General features: G+C 44.4%; 1 protein-coding gene across 1 annotated transcript in view; it reads left to right on the top strand.

The window, feature by feature from the left end:
• The window catches only part of HSF1 (heat shock transcription factor 1), a gene marked incomplete at its 5' end in the record, with an annotated part of 92,781 nt that overhangs the window by 37,430 nt on the left and 39,371 nt on the right, over positions 1-15,980 (top strand). Inside the window, 2 exons of the mRNA XM_071420708.1 lie at positions 9,156-9,231; positions 15,439-15,500. Coding sequence (XP_071276809.1) covers positions 9,156-9,231; positions 15,439-15,500 — 138 coding nt within the window. The remainder of the gene's footprint in view (positions 1-9,155; positions 9,232-15,438; positions 15,501-15,980) is intronic.

Here is a 15,980-nt window from a genome sequence, read left to right as displayed (position 1 = left end):
CCTGCCCCCAAATCCTGCATTTCCCTGACCCCAAATCCTGCATTTCTGACCCCAAATCCTTCATTTCTGACCCCAAATCCTGCATTTCCCTGACCCCAAATCCTGCATTTCCCAGACCCCAAATCCTTCATTTCTGACCCCAAATCCTGCATTTCCCTGACCCCAAATCCTGCATTTCCCTGACCCCAAATCCTTCATTTCTGACCCCAAATCCTGCATTTCTGACCCCAAATCCTGCATTTCCCTGACCCCAAATCCTGCATTTCTGACCCCAAATCCTGCATTTCCCTGACCCCAAATCCTGCATTTCCCTGACCCCAAATTCTGCATTTCTGACCCCAAATCCCAGCATTTTCCCTGTCCCTGACCCCAAATCCTGCATTTCTGACCCCAAATCCTGCATTTCTGACCCCAAATCCTGCATTTCCCTGACCCCAAATCCTGCATTTCTGACCCCAAATCCTGCATTTCTGACCCCAAATCCTGCATTTCCCAGACCCCAAATCCTGCATTTCTGACCCCAAATCCTGCATTTCTGACCCCAAATCCTGCATTTCTGACCCCAAATCCTGCATTTCCCTGACCCCAAATCCTGCATTTCTGACCCCAAATCCTGCATTTCCCTGACCCCAAATCCTGCATTTCTGACCCCAAATCCTGCATTTCGGACCCCAAATCCTGCATTTCCCTGACCCCAAATCCTGCATTTCTGACCCCAAATCCTGCATTTCTGACCCCAAATCCTGCATTTCCCTGACCCCAAATCCTGCATTTCCCTGACCCCAAATTCTGCATTTCTGACCCCAAATCCTGCATTTCTGACCCCAAATCCTTCATTTCCCTGACCCCAAATCCTTCATTTCCCTGACCCCAAATCCTGCATTTCTGACCCCAAATCCTGCATTTCTGACCCCAAATCCTGCGTTTCCCTGTGCTGACCCCAAATCCTGCATTTCTGACCCCAAATCCTGCATTTCCCTGACCCCAAATCCTGCATTTCCCTGACCCCAAATCCTGCATTTCCCTCACCCCAAATCCTGCATTTCCCTGACCCCAAATCCTGCATTTCTGACCCCAAATCCTGCATTTCTGACCCCAAATCCTGCATTTCCCTGACCCCAAATCCTGCATTTCCCTGACCCCAAATCCTGCATTTCCCTCACCCCAAATCCTGCATTTCCCTGACCCCAAATCCTGCATTTCTGACCCCAAATCCTGCATTTCCCTGACCCCAAATCCTGCATTTCTGACCCCAAATCCTGCATTTCCCTGACCCCAAATCCTGCATTTCTGACCCCAAATCCTGCATTTCTGACCCCAAATCCTGCATTTCGGACCCCAAATCCTGCATTTCCCTGACCCCAAATCCTGCATTTCCCTGACCCCAAATCCTGCATTTCTGACCCCAAATCCTGCATTTCTGCCCCCAAATCCTGCATTTCTGACCCCAAATCCTGCATTTCCCTGACCCCAAATCCTGCATTTCCCTGACCCCAAATCCTGCATTTCTGACCCCAAATCCTGCATTTCTGACCCCAAATCCTGCATTTCCCTGACCCCAAATCCTCCTGTCCCCCCTCTCATATCCCAAATCCCTTTTTTGGGATCAGCTGCCGAGCGGGCCCATCCCAAAACCCCTCGGGATCCGCGGCTCCGCCGTTCCCATAACAACCCCGTGGGGAAATCCCATAAAATCCCAATCAAATCCCATAAATCCTTTAATTGCCTCCCTGTCCCGGCAGCCATCCCAAAAATCCCTTTGGGGTTTTTTGCCAGCTGCTCCCGCCCCGTTCCTTTATTCCCTGCTCCTCATCCATGTCCGGCTCAGCTGCGATCCCAATCCCAAAATTCCCCCTGGATTTGGGGTGGGCTCGGGGCTCAGCTGCGATCCCAATCCCGAAATTCCCCCGGGATTTGGGGTGGGCTCAGGGCTCAGCTGCGATCCCAATCCCAAAATTCCCGCGGGGTTTGGGGTGGTTCCGTTCCCGTTTTCCCGAGGTTTTTTCCCGGGGTTTTTTTGGGGTTTTGCCGTGTCCCGGGGCCGGGGGCAGGTGTGGGGATGGGTTTGGGATTAATTGGGAATTCTGACCCCAAATCCCAGTGGGGCAATGGGGCGGCAGCTGCACGGCGGGGACGGGGAGATATGGGAATATGGGAGAAATGGGAGAAATGGGATATGGGAATTGCTGGATATAGGGAAAAATGGGATATGTGGGAATAGTGGGAAAATGCAGTATGGGATATATGGGATATGTGGGATAAATGGGAATATGGGATAAGTGGGATATATGGGATAAGTGGGATATATGGGATAATGGGATAAATGGGAATATGGGAATAATGGGAATATGGGATAAGTGGGATATATGGGATAAATGGAATAAATGGGATATATGGGATAATGGGATAAATGGGAATATGGGAATAATGGGAATATGGGATATACGGGAATATGGGATATATGGGATATATGGGATAAATGGGAATATGGGATAAGTGGTATATATGGGATATATGGGATATATGGGAATATGAGATATATGGGATAATGGGATAATTGGGATATATGGAATAAATGGGAATATGGGATAAATGGGATATAAGGGATAAATGGGAATATGGGATATATGGGAATATGGGATAAATGGAATAGATGGGATAAATGAGAATAATGGGAATATGGCATAAATGGCATTATGGGATAAGTGGGGTATAGGGGATATATGGGAATAGTGGGATATATGGGGAAAATGGGATATATGGGATAAATGGGATATATGGGAATAGTGGGAAAAATTAGATCTATGGGAATAGTTAGATATATGGGGAAAATGGGTTATAAGGTATAAATGGGATACATGGGATAAATGGGATACATAGGGAATATGGGATATATGGGATAATGGATATATGGGATAAATGGGATATACTGGAAAAATTGGATATATGGAATAATGGAATACATGGGATAAATGGGATATATGGGATAGTGGGATAAATGGGATATATGGGGAAATGGGATATATGGGGGGAAATGGGAATATGAGATATATGGGAATATGGGATAATTGGAATATATGGGATAAATGGGAATGTGGGATAAATGGGATATAAGGGATAAATGGGAAAAATGGGAATGTGGGATAAATGGGATATAAGGAATAAATGGGAAAATGGGAATGTGGGATAAATGGGATATAAGGAATAAATGGGAAAAATGGGAATATGGTATAAATGGGATATATGGGATAAATGAGAATAATGGGAATATGGCATTAATGGGATTATGGGATAAGTGGGATATAGGGGATAAATTGGATATATGGGAATATGGTATAAATGGGATATATGGGATAAATGAGCTATATGGGAATAGTGGGATAAATGGGATATATGGGATAATGGGATACATATATGGGATAAATGGGATACATAGGGAAAATGGGCTATATGGGATATATGGGAAAAATTAGATATAGGAATAGTCGGATATATGGGGAAAATGGGTTATAAGGTATAAATGGGATACATGGGATAAATGGGATATATGGGAATACCAGGTGTATGGGATATATGGGATACATGGGATAAATGAGAATAATGGGAATATGGCATTAATGGGATAATGGAATAAGTGGGATATAGGGGATATATGGGATAAATGGGGTGTATGGGAATAGTGGGATATATGGGATATATGGGATAATGGGATACATATATGGGAAAAATGGGATATATGGGATAACTGGGCTATATGGGAATAATGGGAAAAATTAGATATATGGGAATATTTGGATATATAGGGAAAATGGGCTATAAGTTATAAATGGGATAAATGGGACATATGGGATATATGGGAATACCAGGTGTATGGGATATATGGGATGCATGGGATAAATGAGAATAATGGGAATATGGCATAAATGGGATCATGGGATAAGTGGGATATAGGGGATAAATTGGATATATGGGAATAGTGGGATATATGGGATAAATGAGCTATATGGGAATAGTGGGATAAATGGGATATATGGGATAATGGGATACATATGTGGGGAAAATGGGATATATGGGATAAATGGGATATATGGGATACATGGGAATACCAGGTGTATGGGATATATGGGATATATGGGGGGAAATGGGAATATGAGATATATGGGATAGATGGGATAAATGAGAATAATGGGAATATGGCATTAATGGGATTATGGGGTAAGTGCGATATAGGGGATAAATTGGATATATGGGAATATGGTATAAATGGGATATATGGGATGTATAGGAAAAATGGGATACATAGGAAAAATGGGATATATGGGATACATGGGATAAATGGGAATACCAGGTGTATGGGATATATGGGATAAATGGGATATAAGAGATATATGGGAATATGGCATAAATGGGATTATGGGATAAGTGGGATATAGGGGATATATGGGAATAGTGGGATATATGGGATAAATGGAATAAGTGGGATATGTGGAAATGGGAACAGGGATAGGAATAGGATAAATGGGGATAATGGGATAAATGGGGTTAATGGGATAAATGGGGATAATAGGAGAAATGGGAATAATGGGATAAATGGGAATTGGAATCATGGGAATGAGGATGGGGGACACATCCCGATCCCATTCCAGGGATTCTGGAGGATTTGGGATTCCCTGGTTTTGGGATTTCCAGGACTTGGGATTTCCAGGACTTGGGATTTCCTGCTTTAGGGATTTCTTGGATTTGGGATTTCCTGGTTTTGGTTTGGGATTTTCCTGGATTTGGAGTGTTCTGGATGTAGGTTATCCAGGATTTGAGATTTCCTGGATGTGGGAAGATTCTGATTTGGGAGATTCCTGGATTTTTCCCATTTCCCGTTGAATATTTTCCCCATTTCCGATGATTTCATTCCCATTTCCATGGAATTTTCCCCCCATTTCCCCACAGAATTTTTCCCCATTCCCCACAGAATTTCCCCCCAGAATTTCCCCCATTTCCCCCCAGAATTTCCCCCATCTCCCCACAGAATTTCCCCCTGATTCCCATGGAATTTCCCCTATTTCCCCTGGAATTTCCCCCTATTTCCCCACAGAATTTCTCCCCCATTTCCCCACAGAATTTTCCCCCCATTTCCCCATACAATTTTCCCCATTTTCCCACAGAATTTCTCCCCCCATTTCCCATGCCTTCATTCCCATTTCCCATGGAATATTTCCCCATTTCCCATGGAATATTTCCCCATTCCCCTGGAATTCTCCCCCCCATTTCCCCACAGATTTTCCCCCAATTTCCTCTGGAATTTCCCCCATTTCCCCACAGAATTTCCCCCCAGTTTCCCTGGAATTTCCCCCATTTTCCCACAGAATTTCCCCCATTTCCCCACAGAACTTCCCCCATTCCCCACAGAATGTTTCCCCATTTCCCCACAGAATTCCCCCCATCTCCCCACAGAATTTCCCCCCCATTTCCCCACAGAATTTCCATCCCCATTTCCGTGGAATTTCCCCCCCCTTTCCCTGGGATTTTCTCCCCATTTCCCACAGAATTTTCCCCCTGATTCCCATGGAATAGTTCCTCATTTCCCTGGAATTTCCCCCCCATTTCTCCACAGAATTTCCCCCCGATTCCCCACAGAGTTTTCCCCCCATTTCCCCCCAGAATTTCCTCCCCCCATTTCCCCCCAGAATTTCCCCCCATTTCCCCACAGAATTTCCCCCATTTCTCCTGGAATTTCTCCCTTTCCCCCACAGAATTCCCCCCATTTCCCCACAGAATTTTCCCCCCATTTCCCCACAGAATTTCCCCCATTTCCCCACAGAATTTCCCCCATTTCCCCACAGAATTTTCCCCCCATTTCCCCACAGAATTTTCCCCCCATTTCCCCACAGAATTTTTCCCCCTGATTCCCATGGAATTTCCCCTGGATTTCCCCCCCCCCATTTCCCTACAGAATTTCTCCCATTTCCCCTGGAATTCCCCCCCCCCCCCCCCCCCATTTCCCCACAGAATTTTCCCCAATTTCCCCACAGAATTTCCCCCCCATTTCCCCACAGATTTTCCCCCCATTCCCCCCAGAATTTCCCCCCATTTCCCTGGAATTTCCCCACAGAATTTTCCCCCCATTTCCCTGGAATTTCCCCACAGTATTTTCCCACCATTTCCCCACAGAATTCCCCCCATCTCCCCACAGAATTTTTCCCCCTGATTCCCATGGAATTTCCCCTGGAATTTCCCCTGGAATTTCCCCCATCTCCCCACAGAATTCCTCCCCCATTTCCCCCCAGAATTTCCCCCCCATTTCCCTGGAATTTCCCCACAGAATTCCCCCCCCCCATTTTCCTGGAATTTCCCCCCATTTCCCCACAGAATTTCCCCCCCAAATTTCTCCCCAGAATTTCCCCCCCATTTCCCTGGAATTTCCCCCATTTCCCCACAGAATTTCCCCCATTTCCCCACAGAATTTCCCCCATCTCCCCACAGAATTTCCCCCATTTCCCTGGGATTTCCCCCCCCATTTCCCCACAGAATTTCCCCCATTTCTACACAGAATTTCCTCCCCATTTCCCTGGAATTCCTACCCAATTTCCCCACAGAATTTCTCCCCCCATTTCCCATGACTTCATTCCCATTTCCCATGGAATATTTCCCCCAATTTCCCCACAGAATTTTCCCCCCATTTCCCCACAGAATTTCCCCAATTTCCCCACAGAATTTCTCCACAGAATTTTTCCCCTGATTCCCATGGAATAGTTCCCCATTTCCCCACAGAATTTTCCCCCATCTCCCCACAGAATTTCCCCCATTTCCCCACAGAATTTCCCCTGGTATTTCCCCCATTTCCCCACAGTATTTTCCCCCCATCTCCCCACAGAATTTCTCCCCCCATTTCCCATGACTTCATCCCCATTTCCCATGGAATATTTCCCCATTCTCCTGCAATTTCTCCCCCCATCTCCCCACAGAATTCCCCCCATTTCCCCACAGAATTTTCCCCCCCATTTCCCCACAGAATTTCCCCCATTTCCCTGGGATTTCCCCCTCCATTTCCCTCCAGAATTTCCCCCCATTTCCCCACAGAATTTCCCCTGGAATTTCCCCCATTTCCCCTGGAATTTTCCCCCCATTTCCCCACAGAATTTCCCCCCCGAATTTCCCCACAGAAATTTCCCCCCCATTTCCCCACAGAATTTCCCCCATTTCCCCTGGGATTTCCCCCATTTCCCCTGGATTTTCCCCCCCATTTCCTCACAGAATTCCCCCCATTTCCCCACAGAATTTTCCCCCCATTTCCCCACAGAATTTGCCCCCCCATTTCCCATGACTTCATTCCCATTTCCCATGGAATATTTCCCCACAGAATTTTCCCCCTGATTCCCATGGAATATTTCCTCATTCCCCTGGAATTTCCCCCCCATTTCCCCACAGAATTTCCCCCATTTCCCATGGATTTTCTCCCCCATTTCCCCACAGAATTTCCCCCCCCATTTTCCCACACACTTTCACCCCCATTTCCCCACAGATTTTCCCCCGATTCCCATGGAATTTCCCCTGGAATTTCCCCCATTTCCCCTGGATTTTAACCCAGTTTCCCCTGGAATTTCCCCCTGATTCCCTGGAATTTCCCCACAGAATTTTCCACCCATTTCTCTGAAATTTCCCCACAGTATTTTCCCCCCATTTCCCCTCGAATTTCCCCCCCATCTCCCCACAGAATTTTTCCCCCCATTTCCCCACAGAATTTTTCCCCCATTTCCCCACAGAATTTTTTTCCCATTTCCCCTGGAATTTCCCTCCCATTTCCCTGGAATTTCCCCCATTTCCCACAGAATTTCCCCCCTCCCATTTCCCCACAGAATTTTTCCCCATTTTCCCCACAGAATTTCTCCCCCCATTTCCCATGACTTCATTCCCATTTCCCATGGAATATTTCCCCCATTCCCCTGGAATTTTCCCCCCATTTTCCCACAGAATTTCTCTCCCCATTCCCCACAGAATTTTCCCCCCATTTCCCTGGGATTCCTACCCAATTTTCCCACAGAATTTCTTCCCCCATTTCCCATGACTTCATTCCCATTTCCCCACAGAATGTTTCCCCATTCCCCTGGAATTTTCCCCCCATTTCCCACGGAATTTTCCCCCTGATTCCCATGGAATATTCCCCCATTTCCCCAGAGAATTGCCCCCATTTCCCTGGAATTTCCCCACAGAATTCCACCCCCATTTCCCTGGAATTTCCCCCATTTCCCTGGGCTTTGCCCCCATCTCCCCACAGAATTTGCCCCATTTCCCCACAAAATTTTCACCCCATTTCCCTGGAATTTCCCCCCCATTTCCCCACAGAATTTTTCCCCCTGATTCCCATGGAATTTCCCCTGGATTTTTCCCCCCATTTCCCTACAAAATTTCTCCCATTTCCCCTGGAATTCCCCCCCCATTTCCCCACAGAATTTCTCCCCCCATTTCCAAAGACTTCATTCCCATTTCCCATGGAATATTTCCCCCATTTCCCACAGAATTTTCCCCCTGATTCCCATGGAATATTTCCTCATTCCCCTGGAATTTCCCCCCCATTTCTCCACAGAATTTCCCCCATTTCCCATGGATTTTCTCCCCCATTTCCCCACAGAATTTCCCCCCCCATTTCCCCACACACTTTCACCCCCATTTCCCCACAGATTTTCCCTCTGATTCCCATGGAATTTCCCCTGGAATTTCCCCCATTTCCCCTGGATTTTCCCCCAGTTTCCCCTGGAATTTCCCCCTGATTCCCTGGAATTTCCCCATAGAATTTTCCACCCATTTCCCTGAAATTTCCCCACAGTATTTCCCCCCCATTTCCCCTGGAATTTCCCCCCCATCTCCCCACAGAATTTTTTCCCCCATTTCCCGACAGAATTTTTCCCCATTTCCCCCAGAATTTTCCCTCTGATTCCCATGGAATATTTCCCCATTTCCTATAGAATATTTCCCCAATTTCCCCACAGAATTTCCCCCATTTCCCCCCAGCATTCCCCCCCCCATTTCCCGGTAATTCCCCCCATTTTCCCTGGATTTCCCCCCCCATTTTCCCTGGAATTTTTCCCCCCATTTCCCCTGGATTTTCCCCCCATTTTCCCGGATTTTTCCCATATTTCCCCCTGTGTTCTGTGTCCCTGCAGTGAGAACGAGGCGCTGTGGCGGGAGGTGGCCAGCCTGCGCCAGAAGCACGCCCAGCAGCAGAAGGTGGTCAACAAGGTGAGTCCACAATTTTGGGGAAATTCCAATTTTAACAGCAGAATTCCTGCTTTTCCAGCAGAATTCCCAATTTTCCAGAGCCAATTCCCAATTTTCCAGGGGTAATTCTCACTTTTCTGGAGGCAATTCCTGTTTGTCCAGGAATATTCCCAGGAAATTTCCCACTTTTCCAGGGGTAATTCCCAATTTTCCACACCCAATTCCCAATTTTCCACACCCAATTCCCAATTTTCCAGGAGAATTTCCAATTTTCTGGGGGTAATTCCTGCTTTTCCAGGGGTAATTCCCAATTTTCCAGGGTAAATCCTGAATTTCCAGGCATAATTCCCATTTTCCTGGGCTAATTCCCTGATATCCTAGGGGAATTCCTGAATTTCCAGGAAAATTCCCAATTTTCCAGGAGAATTCCCACTTTTCCAGCAGAATTCCCAATTTTCCAGAGCCAATTCCCACTTTTCCAGGGGTAATTCTCACTTTTCTTGGGGCAATTCCTGTTTTTCCAAGGGGAATTCTTGAATTTCCAGGGGCAATTCCTGTTTTTTCCAGGGATATTCCCAGGAAATTTCCCACTTTTACCAGGGGTAATTCCCAATTTTCCACACCCAATTTTCCACACCAAATTCCCAATTTTCCAGGAAAATTCTCGAATTCCCAGGCATAATTCCCAATTTTCTGGGGGTAATTCCTGCTTTTCCAGGGGTAATTCCCAATTTTCCAGGGCAAATCCTGAATTTCCAGGCATAATTCCCATTTTCCTGGGCTAATTCCCTGATATCCTAGGGGAATTCCTGAATTTCCAGGAAAATTCCCAAATTTCCAGGAAAATTCCCACTTTTCCAGAGCCAATTCCCAATTTTCCAGGGGTAATTCCCACTTTTCCAGAGCCAATTCCCAATTTTCCAGGGGTAATTCTCACTTTCTTGGAGGCAATTCCTGAATTTCCAGGGGCAATTCCTGGTTTTTTCCAGGAATATTCCCAGGAAATTTCCCACTTTTCCAGGGGTAATTCCCAATTTTCCAGACCCAATTCCCAATTTTCCAGACCCAATTCCCAATTTTCCAGGGCAAATCCTGAATTTCCAGGCATAATTCCTATTTTCCTGGGCTAATTCCCTGATATCCTAGGGAAATTCCTGAATTTCCAGGAAAATTCCCAAATTTCCAGGAAAATTCCTGATTTTCCAGTGCCAATTCCCAATTTTCCAGGGGTAATTCCCACCTTTCCAGGATAATTCCCAAATTTCCATGAAAATTCCCAACTTCCCAGAGCCAATTCTTGTTTTTCTGGAGTAATTCCCGATTTTCCAGGGGTAATTCCCACTTTTCCAGGATAATTCCCAAATTTCCATGAAAATTCCCAACTTTCCAGAGCCAATTCTTGTTTTTCTGGAGTAATTCCCGATTTTCCAGGGGTAATTCCCACTTTTCTCAGGCTATTTCCCCAATTTTTCAGGAAAATTCCCAAATTTCCAGAGACAATTCCCAATTTTCAAGAGCCTAATTCTGCTTTTTTGGGGGAATTCCCGATTTTCCAGGAAAATTCCTGATTTCCAGGCATAATTCCCACTTTTCTGAGGGTAATTCCCAATTTTCTGGGGTAATTCCTGAATTTCCAGCTGTAATTTCCAGGGGTAATTCCTGATTTTGCAGGAAAATTCCCAAATTTCTGAGGGTAATTCCCAATTTTCCAGCTCCAATTCCCAAATTTCCGGGCATAATTCCCCCATATCCAAGAGAAATTCCTGAATTCCCAGGAAGATTCCCAATTTTCCAGGGCCAATTCCCAATTTTCCGTGCAATTCCTGAATTTCCAGTGGCAATTCCCACTTTTCCATGCAATTCCTGAATTTCCAGAGCAAATTCCCAATTTTCCAGGGCTAATTCCTCAATTTCTAGCATAAATCCTGAATTTCCAGGGGCAATTCCCAATTTTCCACATCCTATTCCCAAATTTCCAGGAAAATTCCCAATTTTCCATGGTAATTCCCACTTTTCCAGGCAGAATTTTCAATTTTCTGGGGATAATTCCTGAATTTCCAGTGGTAATTCCCACTTTTCCAGGAAAATTCCCAAAATTCCAGAGAAATTCCCAAATTTCCAGGGAAATTCCCAAATTTCCAGGAAAATTCCCAAAATTCCAGGATAATTCCCAGTTTTTCTCCTCTCCCAGAGCTTTTTTCCAGCTTTTCCCACTTCTCCTCCTCTGTGCTTTCCTATTTTTTCCCAATTTTTCCCAATTTTTCCCAATTTTTCCCAGTTTTTCCCAATTTTTCCAATTTTTTCCAATTTTTCCAGCTTTCCCCCCCAGATTTTCCCATTTTCCCAGGTTTTTCCCAGTTTTTATCCATTTTTCCCAATTCTTCCCCCCAGTTCTTCCCAGTTTTTCCTCCGTTCTTCCCAATTTTTTCCCAGTTTTTCCCAGGTTTCCCCCCTCAATTTTTCCCAGTTTTTTCTCTTTTTCCCAATTTTCCCCTCCCATTTTTCCCAATTTTTCCCCCTCAATTTTTCCCAATTTTTTCCTCATTTTCCCAGTTTTTCCCCAGTTTTTCCCCCCCAATTTTCCCCAGTTTTTTCCCAATTTTTCCCCCTCCATTTTCCCAATTTTTCCTCATTTTTTTCCCATTTTTCCCAATTTCCCCCCCAATTTTCCCAACTTTTTCCCCCTCAGTTTTTCCCAATTTTTCCCATTTCTCCACCCCAATTTTTCCCAGTTTTTCCCAGGTTTCCCCCCTCAATTTTTCCCAGTTTTTTCTCTTTTTCCAAATTTTCCCCTCCCATTTTTCCCAGTTTTTCCCCTCCATTTTCCCATTTTTTCCCTCATTTTTCCCTCCCAGTTTTCCCATTTTTTCCCAATTTTCCCCCTCCATTTTCCCATTTTTTTCCTCATTTTTTCCCATTTTTCCCAATTTCCCCCCAATTTTCCCCACTTTTTCCCCCTCAGTTTTTCCCCATTTTTCCCAATTTTTCCCATTTCTCCACCCCAATTTCCCCAATTTTTTCCCATTTTTCCCAAACCTTTTCCCCCAGTTTTTCCCAGGTTTCCCCCCTCAATTTTTCCCAGTTTTTTTCTCTTTTTTCCCAATTTTCCCCTCCCATTTTTCCCAATTTTCCCCCTCCATTTTCCCATTTTTTCCTCATTTTTTCCCGTTTTTCCCCAGTTTTTCCCCCCCAATTTTCCCCATTTTTCCCCCTCAGTTTTTCCCATTTTTCCCAACTTTTCCCATTTCTCCCCCCCAATTTTCCTGATTTTTTCCCAGTTTTTCCCAGGTTTCCCCCCTCAATTTTTCCCATTTTTTTCTCCTTTTTTCCCAATTTTCCCCTCCCATTTTTCCCAATTTTTCCCCCTCCATTTTCCCATTTTTTTCCTCATTTTTCCCTCCCATTTTCCCAATTTTTCCCCCTCCATTTTCCCATTTTTTCCTCAATTTTTCCCATTTTCTCCCAGTTTTTCCCCCCCCCAATTTTCCCCAGGTTTTCCCCCTCAGTTTTTCCCAGTTTTTCCCAATTTTCCCCATTTCTCCAGCCCAATTTCCCCAACTTTTTCCCAATTTTTCCCCCTCCATTTTCCCAATTTTTCCTCATTTTTTTCCCATTTTTCCCAATTTTTCCCCCCAATTTTCCCAACTTTTTCCCCCTCAGTTTTTCCCAATTTTTCCCATTTCTCCACCCCAATTTTTCCCAGTTTTTCCCAGGTTTCCCCCCTCAATTTTTCCCAGTTTTTTCTCTTTTTCCAAATTTTCCCCTCCCATTTTTCCCAGTTTTTCCCCTCCATTTTCCCATTTTTTCCCTCATTTTTCCCTCCCAGTTTTCCCAATTTTCCCAATTTTTCCCCTCCATTTTCCCAATTTTTTCCTCATTTTTTTCCCATTTTTCCCAATTTCCCCCCCAATTTTCCCCACTTTTTCCCCCTCATTTTTTCCCCATTTTTCCCAATTTTCCCCATTTCTCCCCCCCAATTTTCCCAATTTTTTCCCAGTTTTTCCAAGGTTTCCCCCCTCAATTTTTCCCAGTTTTTTCTTTTTTTCCCAATTTTCCCCTCCCATTTTCCCAATTTTTCCCCCTCCATTTTCCCATTTTTTCCTCATTTTTTTCCCATTTTTCCCAATTTCCCCCCCCAATTTTTTCAATTTTTGCCCCCTAATTTTCCCCATTTTTCCCCCTCAGTTTTTCCCAATTTTCCCCATTTCTCCACCCCAATTTCCCCAATTTTTCCCAGTTTTTCCCAGATTTCCCCCCTTCAATTTTTCCCAGTTTTTCCCATTTTCCCCAGTTTTTCCCTCCCCATTTTTTTCCCATTTCCCCCCTCAGTTTTTCCCCATTCTTCCCATTTTTCCCCCCAACTTTTGGCCAATTTTTCTCCATTTTCCTGCTTTTCCCATTTTTCCCACTTTCTCTCTCTTTATTCCCATTTTTCCCAATTTTTGCCCCAGTTTTTCCCAATTTTTCCATTTTTCCTCTCCAGTTTTATCAATTTTTCCCAGTTTTTCCCTCCAGCTTTTCCCATTTTTCCAGATTTTCCCAAATTTTCCCCCTCCCCCCCATTTTCTCCAATTTTCCCCAGTTTTTCTCAATTCTTTCCAATTTTTCCTAGTTTTCCCCCGAGTTTTTCCCAATTTTTCCAGTTTTCCCCAGTTCTTCCCTATTTTCCCTATTTTTCCCTTTCTCCCCTAATTCTTCCCAGTTTTTTCCAATTTTTCCAAATTTTCCCCTCCCATTTTTCCCAATTTTTCCCAGTTTTTCCCCCTCCACATTCCCATTTTTTTCCTCATTTTTCCCCAGTTTTTCCTCAGTTTTTCCCCCCAATTTTCCCCAGTTTTTCTCAATTTTTCCCAATTTTTCCTCATTTTTCCCCCCAGTTCTTCCCAATTTTTTCCCAATTTTTCCCAAACCTTTTCCCCCCAGTTTTCCACCCTCAATTTTCCCAGTTTTTTTCTCTTTTTTCCCAATTTTCCCCTCCCATTTTCCAATTTTTCTCTCATTTTTTCCCATTTTTCCCAATTTCCCCCCCAATTTTCCCCACTTTTTCCCCCTCAGTTTTTCCCAATTTTTCCCAATTTTTCCCATTTCTCCACCCCAATTTCCCCAATTTTTCCCAGTTTTTCCCAAACCTTTTCCCCCAGTTTTTCCCATGTTTCCCCCCTCAATTTTTTCCCAGTTTTTTCTCTTTTTTCCCAATTTTCCCCCTCCATTTTCCCGTTTTTTTCCAATTTTTCCACCCCAGTTTTTCCCCCTCATTTTTCCCCATTTTTCCCCATTTTCCCCCATTTTTCCCATTTCTCCACCCCAATTTCCCCAGTTTTTTCCCAATTTTTTCCCAGGTTTCCCCCCCTCAATTTTTCCCAGTTTTTTCTCTTTTTTCCCAATTTTCCCCTCCCATTTTTCCCAATTTTCCCCCTCCATTTTCCCATTTTTTCCTCATTTTTCCCGGTTTTTTTCAATTTTTCCCCCCTAATTTTCCCCATTTTTCCCCCTCAGTTTTTCCCAATTTTTCCCATTTCTCCACCCCAATTTCCCCAATTTTTTCCCAGTTTTTCCCAGGTTTCCCCCCCTCAATTTTTCCCAGTTTTTTCTCTTTTTTCCCAATTTTCCCCAATTTTCCCCCTCCATTTTCCCATTTTTTCCTCATTTTCCCCGTTTTTTTCCAATTTTTCCCCCCCTATTTTTCCCCATTTTTCCCCCTCTGTTCTTCCCAAATTTTCCCACTTTCCCCCCGAATTTTCCCCACTTTTTCCCCCCATTATTTCTCATTATTTCCCCAATTTTCCAAATTTTTTTCCCAGTTTTTCCCAAACCTTTTCCCCCCCTCATTTTTCCCAGATTTTTCTCTTTTTTCCCAATTTTCCTCCCCCAATTTTCCCCCTCCACTTTCCCATTTTTTTCCTCATTTTTCCCATTTTTTTCCAATTTTCCCCCCTAATTTTCCCCATTTTTCCCCCTCTGTTCTTCCCAAATTTTCCCACTTTCCCCCCCAATTTTTCCCCATTTTCCCCCCAATTTTCCCATTATTTTCCCCATTATTTTCCCACAATTTCCCCCCAATTTTCCCATGATTTTCCCATGATTTTCCTATGATTTCCCCCCAATTTTCCCATGATTTTTCCCATTTTTTTCCCATGATTTCCCCCCAATTTTCCCATGATTTTCCCATTATTTTTCCCATGATTTTCCCCCGATTTTCCCTGACCTTTCCCTGTTTTCTCTCTGCAGCTGATCCAGTTCCTGATCTCCCTGGTCCAATCCAACCGGATCCTGGGTGTCAAGAGGAAAATGTGAGAGAAATTCCCAAAAATTCCCCAAAATTCCCCCAAAATTCCCCCAAAATTCCCCAAAAATTCCCCAAAATTCCCCAAAATTCCCCAAAATTCGGGACTGGGACCCCTCAAATCCCAAAACTCCTGGAAGGGGCCGGGCTGGGCCTTGGGAATTCCTTGGGAATTCCTGGAATTTCCGTTTTTCCTGGGAAAATTGGGATTCCCAAAAATCCGGGAATTCGGGAATTTGGGGATTTTCCCAGGGATGGAGCAGCCCCTGGAATTCTCTGGGAATTCTTTCCCAAAATTCCAGAAATCTTCTCCTAAGCTCCTCTCTCCTGGAAAAAACCTGGAAAAACCTGGGAAAAATCCAGGAAAAATCCTAAAAAAGTTCCTGGATAAACCCCAGGAAAAATCCTGAAAAAAGCCTGGAAAACCCTTGGAAAAATCCTGAAAATCCCAGAAAAAATTCCTGGATAAACCCCAGGAAAAATCCTA

The sequence above is a fragment of the Agelaius tricolor genome, unplaced genomic scaffold (genome assembly GCF_023055355.1).
Source record: "Agelaius tricolor isolate 1412-34295 unplaced genomic scaffold, bAgeTri1.0.p SCAF_157, whole genome shotgun sequence".
NCBI classification, from domain to species: Eukaryota; Metazoa; Chordata; class Aves; order Passeriformes; family Icteridae; genus Agelaius; species Agelaius tricolor.
This window is presented reverse-complemented; position numbering and strand designations above follow the sequence as displayed.